The 11,927-nt window shown below is 41.5% G+C and overlaps 1 protein-coding gene across 7 annotated transcripts in view; it reads left to right on the top strand.

The window, feature by feature from the left end:
* Lyst (lysosomal trafficking regulator) overlaps positions 1 to 11,927 on the top strand; it is a 162,745-nt gene extending 150,818 nt beyond the window's left edge. For all 7 annotated transcript variants that reach the window (XM_050142448.1, XM_050142446.1, XM_050142449.1 and 4 more), the window contains 6 exons: positions 1,428 to 1,526; positions 5,412 to 5,551; positions 5,810 to 5,907; positions 8,272 to 8,428; positions 8,791 to 8,862; positions 10,037 to 11,927. In XM_050142448.1, coding sequence (XP_049998405.1) covers positions 1,428 to 1,526; positions 5,412 to 5,551; positions 5,810 to 5,907; positions 8,272 to 8,428; positions 8,791 to 8,862; positions 10,037 to 10,175 — 705 coding nt within the window. In that variant the 3' untranslated portion in view covers positions 10,176 to 11,927. The remainder of the gene's footprint in view (positions 1 to 1,427; positions 1,527 to 5,411; positions 5,552 to 5,809; positions 5,908 to 8,271; positions 8,429 to 8,790; positions 8,863 to 10,036) is intronic.

Genomic DNA, 11,927 nt, shown 5'->3' with positions numbered 1-11,927 from the left:
GGGGAAGAGACAGAAATCTTTAATAAATAAATAAATAAATTTAAAAAAATGGAGTACAGGCCTAAACAGAAAACTTTCAACCGAGGAATCTAAAATGGCTGAAAGACACTTAAGGAAATCAACATCCTTAGTCATCAGAGAAGTGCAAATCAAAACAACTCTGAGATTCCACCTGTAAGAATGGCCAGGATCAAAAACACTGATGACAACTTATGCTGGAGAGGTTGTGGGGTAAAGAGAACACTCCTGCATTACTGGTGGGAGGCTTGTACAGCCCCTTTGGATGTCAGTGTGGCGATTTCTCAAAAAAATAGGAGACAACCTTCCTCAAGACCCAGTAATACTACTTTTGGGTACATATCCAAAGGATGCTCAATCATACCACAAGGACATGTACTCAACTATGTTCATAGCAGCACTGTTTGTTATAGCCAGAACCTGGAAAACAACCTAAATGCCCCTCACCCAAAGAATGGATAAAGAAAATATGGTACATTTACATAATGGAGTACTTACATAGCAGAAAAAAATTAACAACATCTTGAATTTTGCAGGCAAATGGATGGAGCTAGAAAACATCATTTTGAGTGAGGTAACCTAGACACAGAAAGACAATTATCACATGTACTCACTCATAGGTGGTTTTTTAAACATAAAGCAAAGAAAACCAGCCTATAAACCACAATCCCAGAGAACAACAATGAAGACTCTAAGAGCTAATCTACATGGGAAGTAGAAAAAGACAAGATCTCCTGAGTAAATTGGAAGAGAGTTGAATGGGGAGGGGAGAGGCAGGGAGGGGAGCATAAAAATATGTAGAGCTCAATAAAAATCAATTAAAAAAAAACGAAGACTTTTGTACCAGAGGAGTAATCCTTCACATTTATCTTTTCTTCTCCTATTTAGCAACATTTGCAACTGTTAGAGCAATACCTGTGTTTACATATACTCTGCTTCTCCATGGAATGACAGAAAGAGAATGCATGGAAGTAAAAAATGGTAGCCCAGCTTGGCAGCTTCCAACAGTCAAGAAGCTTAGATTAGAGGATCTTTAGTTCCGAACCAACCCGGGATACACAGTTAGACCCTATTTCAAAACAAAAGACCAGTACGTAGATGTTCAAAGCATTCACACATTCATGCGCAAGCTTTGATTGATCCTGTATTATTTCTAATAAACAAGTGTGTATAAAAATATAAAATTATATACTGTTGTTTTCAATACCTTGTAATCTGGAAACAATTGTTAAACGTTTTTGCTAAAAGCTGTTGAAAGTACTATGGTTACATCTACTTCTGCTCTGATAATATCAAGCAAAAATATTACCCAGAAGTTTGTTATCATGTATTTTTTGAAAAATTCTCAGAGAATGAGAACTATGTCTTACTGTTTTTAATACATTAGTCTTTGGTTTGTCCTTTCAAAGGTGACCAGTTGTGCTTGGGTGCCTGACAGTTGTCAGCTCTTCACCGGGAGCAAGTGTGGTGTCATCACAGCCTATACCAACAGGCTCACCAGCAGCACGGTAGGTCCTGTCTCACTGGCACATGGTTTGGACCTTTATGTCACCGAGGAAAGCCTGGATGATGTGAGCCATCCTTGTACAAGGCTACCTTACCACATGTGTGTTAGCTCTTCCCTTTTAGCTCTTAGGAAGTGGAAGGTCACAGACCTAATTCATTAGAATTAGGTTCTTTAGAATCAGTGAAGAGTTTTGAAAATAATCTTAGAGTTCTTATTTTTTGCTTCAGAGACACAAAATATTTTGAGATATGATCTGCTTTGCATTTGGGCTTTTTCGTGACTGTCTTTGAGACAGGGTCTTACTTTGTAGCCTAGGCTGGCCTCAGACTTTTGGCAGTCCTGCCTCAGGTTACCAAGTCCTGGGATTCCAGACATGAGCCAACAAATGGCTTTTTTTTTTTCATGACATTTGAATCTTGCCTGTATTCTCAGTATCAATTTGAACACTTAGAAAGAGTGTATAAAACATGATTTCTATCCTTTGTACTCAAAAGTATGGAAACCCTAATGTCACCCTTCTAGTCTGACTAAATTAAATGACAGCAAAATCTAAGTAGCTATCTTAACTTCTGTAATGACAAAGGTGAGGTATTTAAGCCAATTTTTTTTTTTTCGAGACAGGGTTTCTCTGTGGCTTTGGAGCCTGTCCTGGAACTAGCTCTGTAGACCAAGCTTTAAGCCAATTTTTAAAAGAAAAGACATATTATGGAATGCTTCCTTTTAATTTTCTGTCTCCTTGCTTGAACCTTGTGGTACTGTTCAAGATGTAGCAAGTTAAAGTAATAGTCTTCTTTTCATTAGAATCTTCTCTGGGCTACTTTTTTCCCACAATTTTCAGAATTAAATTATAAAATATATTTTGCTGAGTGGAACTATTTACTGTTCCTAGCACAGTATTATTCCCAAGTTCTTTGGTAAATCCCTTATTAAAGTTTGTCCGACCCTGGGGTTTGAATATGACCCTAATACTGTTTCTGTCTCTTATCAGAGGAACCACTAAAATGTTTTGTCAGGAGTACTGGACCCCAGTCAGCACCTGGAGAGCCTGCAAGGAGAAACACCCTGAAGGCTGGGATGGAGGCTAGGACAGGATGTAGGAACAGATGGGACAAGGAGAGAGGTGTCTGCTAGGTATTAGGGAGCCAAGAAGGTTACACTTACACTGGGTACTGCTGAGTGGAGAAAAGAGATTACCAAAAGTGGGGTACCAACTTGCCCAACCATATGGAATCCATGGTCTGCTAAGTTGGGAGATGGCAAATAATTTTCTGTGTAGTTAAGACTACAGTGGTGAGGATGCAATGGAAAAAAGCAAAAGCAGCCTGTATAGGTTCTCACATGCCATGTTCACTAAGTCCAGAAGTGGTATAATGTCCAGAAAGTCCCCTTTTCATTTCTCCTTCTTACTCTCAAACACTTCATCCCCATACATCTGACTCTATCATTAATGGCTCCCGGTACCTTCAGTCATCTCAGCCTGCACTAGGATAGCTATCTGCTATGCACATGTATAGTTGCCTTTTTTTTCTTAGTAAATATTTTATTTATTAGGAAATGGTAACAGCTCTATCTTTGTTGGTTTTTTTTTAAGTTTTTGCTCCATTTGCTTTCTGACACTTTAAACAGCCTTGTTCTTAGCTTTCCTCATTTCTGCATTTTTAATTATCTACCAGCACAGTATATAATACCACATTAAAAAGAAAAGAATTAAGATGTCTGTATAGGAGTCGTTATACAAGGAATGCCTTTGAGTAGAGCTGATCATAGTTACACCTATTGAGACTTAATATAGAAATCCTTGGGGGCTGGAGAGATAGCTCAGAGGTTAAGGACACTGACTGTTCTTCCAGGGGTCCTGAGTTCAATTCCCAGCAACCACATGGTGGCTCACAACCATCTGTAATGAGATCTGATGCCCTCTTCTGGCATGCAGGCATACATGGTGGCAGAACACTGTATTGCATATGTAATAAATAAAATTAAAAAAAAAAGAATTCCTTGTTTTGTTTGCTTTTAAGTTGTGGCAGGCTGATGAAGGTTCACATTGCTTATTGTTACTCTTATATAATTTTTCTGAAAGCAGATTTTCCAGCTCATTGATAAGGGTTTTCTTTCCTTCTAAGTAGTAGGTCATTGAATTGTGAATAAGTCATTAAGTTGTAAGAGTAGTGGTTATTTCCTGCCCAGTGTCAGAAATGCAGCTTAGCTGTGTGGTTCTGCCAGTGTTTAAGGAGAGCTCACTTAGATCTTCACAGTTGTTGGTCCTCATGCCTTATCCCACAGACTGTCTCAGCAACCTGATTCCATGATACAGCCCTGGCCCTGGCTGTGAAGTCAAAAGGAGGCTTCTGACATCCACTTCTTTCTGTTCTGTAGCTTCCCTCCATGAAGTCCCTGGTCCTGAAAGCTTTTATGTGTTCCCTCAGGGAGCTTTCACACAGACAAACAATAGGCCCATCGAGTCACATAAGACTCTCAAAAGTCCTTGTTGGGAGAATTTTCCAGGGGTTCTTAGGAAGTACCTCCCTTCGCTAGTAAACCATACTTAACTTTAAGCACTTACTGATCAACTGTCTGAGTCTTCTCAATGAAGCCTTCTAATATGCCTTCTAGTAAATGGTAGATAGTGACTTATTATGGGATTATCTATAAGTTAAGTGAATGTTATAGAAGAATATCTTCTGAAAGTGATAATTGATTGTAAAATAGTTATTCTTGAAACAGACAGCCCGGTATTGTCTGGCTTCCTCCCGGGCTTTGGTGTCCCAGGTGTCCTTGAGGTTCCCCTGGGACCTCACTCTTGCTTGGAGTTTCTAACCTCCATCTTCCCTTGTGGCTCGAGGCCTGTTGCTGTTAAGATGTCTGGATTTCCAGCTTCACCTAGAACAGGCTTGCTGCCCGTGATTCAAGGTACCACTTTAAACTGATGGGCAGCTCCAGCTGATGTGGGAAAGGCGAAAACACTGTGGAAATTGACGTTAACCCCCAGGGAGTCCCAGATGGGGGAATGCAGAGCAGAGCCGGCCAAAAGTTAGGTGAGCCACTGAAAGAGAAAGTTATAAGGACTTTGGTCACCTAGGATAGAGTGAGTCTGGAGAATTCCCACAGGAAGTTCACCACACACGGGGATAGTCTTGGTTACCTCTTAAGTCAGTCCCACTTGGGGTACAGCCGGGGGATAAGATGCCTCATGCAGTGGCAGGGAGGACACCTAGAAGATGCCCCCTGGGAACCTAGAGCTGCTTGCTCAGAAGGGGTGAGCCAGCCCCCATTTCTGCATTCTTGAATGGGAAATTCTGAAATGCCAATGATAGTAAACACTCCAATAAAAAAGTAAGTAATAACCATGTGGCTTTTAGACGTATTGGTTTTTGAAAGTCCATCTGTAGCCATTGAGAAGGGACACAGCACTGGTACCTGTCAAACTAAAGAGAGAAACAAAACGTTTTATGACATTATATATAACTTGAAAACAGTTTTAAATATCAGTAAATATAAAATATTCATGTCAGTTATAACTGTATGGAGTATTATTATCATTTGAAGATAATATTAAAATATGTGAAGATAATATCAAAAGTAGAAAATGCAAAATAATTTAAAATACAAAATAGAAATGTATATATATAGCAGTATTACAAACTTTAAAAATACATATACCTTTAACAAAGACTGAACAAGAGCAAATAAAATTAATAGGCAATGCAAGTTATTAATTAGCAATTTAAATTGTTACATTTCTCTATTGACTTATTTAAAAAGTTGAATAGAATTGAAAAAATGATCAGATAAAAAGAAAGTCTGAGACATATTTTTAATTTTGAGGTAGTATGGATTATTTTATGTGGGTTTTCATCTCATGCTTTGCTTAATATTCAAATTCCAGCCCTCAGAAATTGAAATGGAGAGTCAGATGCATCTCTATGGACACACGGAAGAGATAACCAGCTTGTGTGTCTGCAAGCCATATAGCGTGATGATAAGTGTGAGCAGAGATGGGACCTGCATCGTGTGGGACCTAAACAGGTACAGCAGTCTCTCGTCCAGACATGGCTGCTTGAAATGCTGCATATTCTACAATATGTAATAAATGCACTAGAATCATGGCACTATGTTGTCAATTTAAGCACGGGGCATATGCCTATAGGTATAGAGAACCTCTATAGTCTACTTAAAGTCAGAAATCATATGCCTCAGAATAAGAGTTACTCATTCTGAGGAAAGGAAACAAAGACTGTAGTCCTGTGTATGACTGGATGTGTGAATTCATGTCATTTTTTTTAGGCTATGCTATGTACAAAGTCTGGCAGGACACAAAAGCCCTGTGACCGCTGTCTCTGCCAGTGAAACATCAGGTGACATTGCTACTGTGTGTGACTCAGGTGAGTTGCCTCCAGCTAGGGCTGCCCATTTCCTGGCTAGGGCTTCTCTCAGCCCCCTTCAGGGTAAGCACTTTGGCCATAGCATGGATGTATATTAAAATATAAGGTCCTACATTGATTTCTTACCTTACACAGAAGTTAAAATTTTTTCCCGATAGATGTAAAACTTTAATTGAATACACTTAAACAAATTATTGTTACCTGATTATTTGAAATTTTGTTTTCCACTTTGGTTTTCATTTTTAACCATTAGCTCTGTTACCTCTCTTGTGCTAGAGAACACGTTCTTGACAGATTGATGATTTTACTTTCCCTCTTGCTGTGATAAGATACTCTGGCAAAAGGAACTTCAAATGGTTTGAGTTTGTTTTGGCTCCTCTTCTGCAGGGTTCCCTGAGCCCTTGGGGGAAGGATTTGATGGAGACCTCACATTTAGGACGAAGTGCTCCAAGGTCTCTCACTCTGCGTATTTGTCCAGCTGTGGGTCTCTGTACTAATTCCCATCTACAGCAGGAGGAAGCTTCTCTGATGATAACTGAGCAAGACACTGGTCTATGAGCACAGCAGAATGTTGTCACGAGGAGTCATTTTGTTGCTCCTTTTTTTAGTAGAACAGTCATGTTTGATTTTCCCCTAAGTCCCTGGCCTATCTAGTCTCAGGTTTTTGGTCATCTAAACAATGTCAGATATGGGTTCTGTCTCATGGAGTGGGCCCTCAGTCCAGTCAGATATGGGTTTGTTAGTCCCGTAAGCTTTGCACCACTGTTGCACCAATGCATCTTGCATGCAGGCCACCATTGTAGGTGAGTAGTTTTCTAGCAAGGATGGTGTTTGCTTTTCTCCTTTAGCAATGTGAGGCGTGTCCTGCAGTGCCCTAACCTCTAGTCAGCAGGAGTGAAGGCCCTGTGTTAGCACCAGCTCACCTTCTCCGTGTTCATTGAATTGTGCAAGCATTTTCTTCTGCACCAAAGCCTTACTATCAGGAGGGTCTTTTGTTGTTCCCTGCTGTGGTGCCCCAGGCTCGCTGGCCTACAAGCTCCACCTTCTGCTCACCAGGGAGCACTGGGCTTAGTGTCACAGCTTTCATGGGCAGAGTTTCATTACCTGTTACTCAGATAAAACACCTGACAAAAGCAACTTAAAAGAGAAAGAGCTTTGGCTCAGTTCCAGGGTGAGTCTCTTGGCAGAGAAGTCAGGGTGGGAGAGCTCGGAGCAGCCGCAGTCGGGAGCAGAGAACTAACGCACGCGCACGCAGAGCTGGTGTTCGGCTCGCCTTCTCCGTTTCCTATAGTCCTGGATCCCTGACCCGGGAAATGTTCCTGCCCACAATTAAGACATATCTTCATACATTAATTAATTTTATTAAGACTATACCCCACAGACATTTTCAGAGGTTAAACTGAATCTAGAGAATCCCTCACAGGTGTTCCAGGCTAGGTGACAAGCTGACTCTACCCACTGTGTGCTTCATCCACTGACCCATCTCCCTAGCCCCTTACTTTCTAGTCTTTGAAAAGAAAACTTAGTTTAGTTCAGTTCAGTGTTAATAAATAAAATCCAATATTAGATACTCTGAGGAATAAGGCTTTGTTTTAAGAATTAATTTACTTTTTTAAAAATATGTATCATTTTTACTGCAACTATTTTTTTTTCTCTTTTGAAAGTCACATACATCACTTTTTATTTATTTATTGCTAGGTAGGGTCCTTATATGCAACCCAAGCTAACAAAAAACTCACCATCCTCCTGCCTCCCAAACTGCTTGGATTGCAGGTGCACCATACTTGGCTTAAGCCACTGTGATGAGGTGGAGGGGGCACTGCTCACCCATGCTTATATGTGCGAAGGGCAGAGGTTATTGAGTTTCAATATCCTTATTGCTCTTTGTCTTTGGTTTTGAGATAGGGCCTCTGAGTTTCACCTGGGTCTGCCTCCCCAACATTGGAGTTACATGCTCAATCACTTATGGTTACACAACAGTGACTTAACACACTGAGCCATCTCCCCAGCTCCCTTAAGTAACTTCTTTCTGATGGTTTCACAGAATATTTTTCTCTCTCTTGGAGAATGGCATTCTGGGTACTTGCAAACATAATTAGGATTTGCCAGTTCATAGACGGAAATGTAAGCACACAAAGATTCCTGATTCCTTTCCCTTGTTACCATTCCACTCCGTCCTTGGTCACTGCCCATAGAGGACCAATCTGTACAACCGACTGTACAGCTCTTTGGAGTAACTCAGAGTCATTAATCAGGGCTCACTGCAAGCTGCATCTCCGAGTAAGCAGGGACGGCCCTTATGGCCCTAGGGACCTCGTGTGAGACTCCACATTCTGGTGATCTGTGGGATGATTTGTGTTTCAGCTGGAGGGGGCAGTGACCTGAGACTCTGGACAGTGAATGGGGACCTCGTTGGACATGTCCACTGCAGAGAGATCATTTGTTCTGTAGCTTTCTCCAACCAGCCTGAGGGAGTATCCATCAATGTCATTGCAGGGGGGCTAGAAAACGGCATTGTGAGGTAAGAGAGGGTTGTCCTCCCAATCGTGCATCACTGCAGTTTGAGAAATGAATTTAATGTCTAAGCATATTCATGTGTGGGAATTAGAGATTTAAAGTCTCTTTTGGGTCTAGGTCTTTCTTCCTGTTGTGTTTCTAAATAGTAAAGCTAGTGCAGTTTGGAAGTATTGTGTTAACTATAAAATATCAGCCATATGAAAGTAGGCAGAGCTCTTATTCCTTCTGCAGCCCCTGCAGACCCTCTAGAGGCAATGCTGCTCTTTGCAGTAGAGCATCCTGGCAACTCAGCCAACAAACGCCTGTGTTTTCCAGTGCATGCAGTTTTAGTTTGCATAATTGAATAATGACTGCTCTTTCCTCTAGGTTATGGAGCACATGGGACTTGAAGCCTGTGAGAGAAATTACATTTCCCAAATCAAATAAGCCTATCATAAGGTAAGATCTACCACCGCCTTTTAGTCTTCATAAAATAATTTGTAGTTATATTTGTTAGAGAAATAGTAAAACATATAGACCTAAAGAGTGTGTGTGTGAAGGTCTCATGAAAAGCCAGGCTCTTACCATGCAGCAAATTTCTTGTTACCAACAACAAACCAATGCACTCCGGTCATGTGAAACTCAGTGTCTAGTGTCTAGGTGAAAGACAGGCTAGCCCTGTGCCAGGAAGCTTCTGGAACCTTAGAAACTGTTCTTTCCACTTCCTCCTTTGCGATGACAGTCATGTGACTGAGCACCACAGGGATGTGCTTGATGAAACAAACACCAATCACCCTTAACTTGGCTTACAAATTTGACTTGAAAACTCAGTCAGTAGTTGAGATATTCAAATTATACTTCATTAAATAAATTTATTTTGATTGTGCTGAATTTAAGTGTGAACCTAAATTATCAATCTAATATTGTTTTGCCTTTTTTCTCCAGAGAAACAAAATACATCCTTAAAACAGATGTCATTTAAGGCTTGGGTGTGGTGGCCCACACCTTTAATCCCAGCGGCTGAAAAGGCAGAAGGAGGCAGATCTATCTCTCTCTCTCTCTCTCTCTCTCTCTCTCTCTCTCTCTCTCTCTCCCTCTCCCTCTCCCTCTCCCTCTCTCTCTCTCCCCCCCTCNCTCTCTCTCTCTCTCTCTCTCTCTCTCTCTCTCTCTCTCTCCCTCTCCCTCTCCCTCTCCCTCTCTCTCTCTCCCCCCCTCTCTCCCTCTCTTTCTTCTCTCTTCCTCTCTTCCTCCCTCCCCTCTCTCTCTGTTCCAGGCCAACCTGGTCTATATAGCAAGTTTCAGGATAGCCAGGACTACATAGAGAGACCCTGTCTCAAGTAAACAAATGAATGAATAAATAAATAAATGTAATTTAATTTTAAGGGGAAAATCTATTAGTATGCTATCTGTGTAAAGTTTCTCCTGCCTGATCTCTGGGGCTCCAGTTTTGTTGTAGATAAACTGAGCCCCGGACCTTGTCAGGAGGGTGACTATATTAGGATGGGTCGGCATGGACAGTTTGTGCGCTGTCTTTGCATGTATCACTCTGGAGTGGAGACACCTTAGTTTTAGCATCACAGTCTGTAAAAACAGTTTAAGGATTGTAATGTGCACATGGATTTGCTCTTTACAGCCTTACGTTTTCCTGCGATGGCCACCACTTATACACAGCCAACAGTGATGGGACAGTGATTGCATGGTGTCGGAAGGACCAGCAGCGTGTGAAGCAGCCCATGTTCTATTCTTTCCTCAGCAGCTATGCAGCTGGATGAAGAGAAGGGCCTTCCACAGAGGACATGAGCATCACACTGAGGAGCTGGCTGCAGCCACTGCAGAAACAGATGACTAAGCAGATATCCAGTAATGACACCTGTCTCTCTGTGCACACTTCCACAGCCTCCATGGTCCTGGGAGTAAAGCCCTACCCTCATTCCATAATGGTGTGGAAGGCTGGGTCAGCACGCACCAGCCAACAAGTTTCGGGTCTTTTGAGGCAAATTAAAGTCAGACTCCTGATACTTTTTCCCAAGAAAGTTTGCTGAATCAAAGATTAGGATCTCTCTTCTCTTACTTTCAAAAAGAAGCAGCAGAACTTAAATTGGCTAATTATTTATCTAAAATACTAGAAATTATATTTTTAAGGTTTCTGGTATATCCCCTACATGCACACATTCCCCCTATAAAAAGAAAAGAAAAACTAGGTATTTTTCAAGGCTCAACAATCGCTTTCTTTGAGAAGCAAATTATTCAGTAGGTGCCTCTGCACCAAATGCATTCCGGAATATCTGAGCAGACAATGCACTGTTGCAGCATTGCACTAGGCTGCTTCTGCCGGGTGTCTTCACCCAGAGAGCGGCTAGATTTCTCCTGCAGGCCACAGGCAAGAGTCCAGGTACTTTTGATTTCATACACATCCTCTTCCTCATAAGAGTTTACTTAAAATCCATAACACTATAGACATCAATACCCTTGGTTCAGTGACTGTTTTCAAATATAATGGTAAATCTTTTTAGCATCTGCTGGTAGCAATGCCATTAGTAGAGCCCTGAACATTTCCCGTCTGTAGTCGAAGTTCCAGGCAGCACTTCACAGGGGAGGCACAGCAGCTAATCCGGCCCCCAGGAGAGTGTTCTGCTGAGACAGAGAAGCCTGAAGGAAAAGAAGACAGCTGAGTGTGCAAGCTGGAGGAACCCAGTTTCACCTGTTCCTCCTAAGCCGCCATCTGAGAATCCTAGAGAAAGTAAAAGCCATGGCACGTGAAGACAGCTCCTAGTCTGGAATGCCGTGTCTGCCATGCTGGGACAGCTGGATGTTTACTTGAGGTGCTGCTTTAATGGCTTTGAGAACTGTCGGGTAGGCTCAGAGATATGTCACCATGGGATAGACGCACATTCTGCTGCCGATGAATGACTCGTGCATTTGTTTTGGAAATTTAATTCATATACTGTTTACAGAACTACTTTTGTAACTTCCAGACTTTGTAAAACATTCTGCTTGTATCTGCAAGACGCAATTCCAGAGTCTCTGCTGTGAGGACAGGCGCAGGGAGAGGCAGGGCCTCATGAGCCTGTTGGGTCACATTGACATGGGCACATGTTACTCCCGAGGTCCACTTATGAGCAGAGATGACATTACTCCTACTCACGTTGAAGTGACCGATTTGTTTTTAAAAATTCAGCTATTGATCTAGCTTTCATTTTTTTACTGAGAACTTCAAGTTAGTCTCCTATTAGAATAGGGATGCTATGCAGTCTTGGCTTTTTTTAAGGACCGAGTTTCATCATTATCTAAAGAGAAAATGTGCAAAATATCTGATCTTGTTAAGAGTGCAATATTATATTTTTATGTAAAAATGAAAATTCATTGGGGGGATTATTTATTGAGCATGAAACCTAGTATGTATATGTTGGAAACGCTTTGTAACGTGCATGTTGTAGCACACATCGCTAGAAGTCATCACATGCTGTTACCTTTACACACTGCCACTTCAGTTTGGAAATAAACTTGCTAAAAATAGAATTAAA

This window comes from Alexandromys fortis, unplaced genomic scaffold (assembly GCF_014885135.2).
Source record: "Alexandromys fortis isolate MF-2015 unplaced genomic scaffold, M_Fortis_MF-2015_v1.1 scaffold_5, whole genome shotgun sequence".
NCBI classification, from domain to species: domain Eukaryota; kingdom Metazoa; phylum Chordata; class Mammalia; order Rodentia; family Cricetidae; genus Alexandromys; species Alexandromys fortis.
Note: the sequence above shows the minus strand (reverse complement) of the source record. Positions and strands in the feature narration are given on the sequence as shown.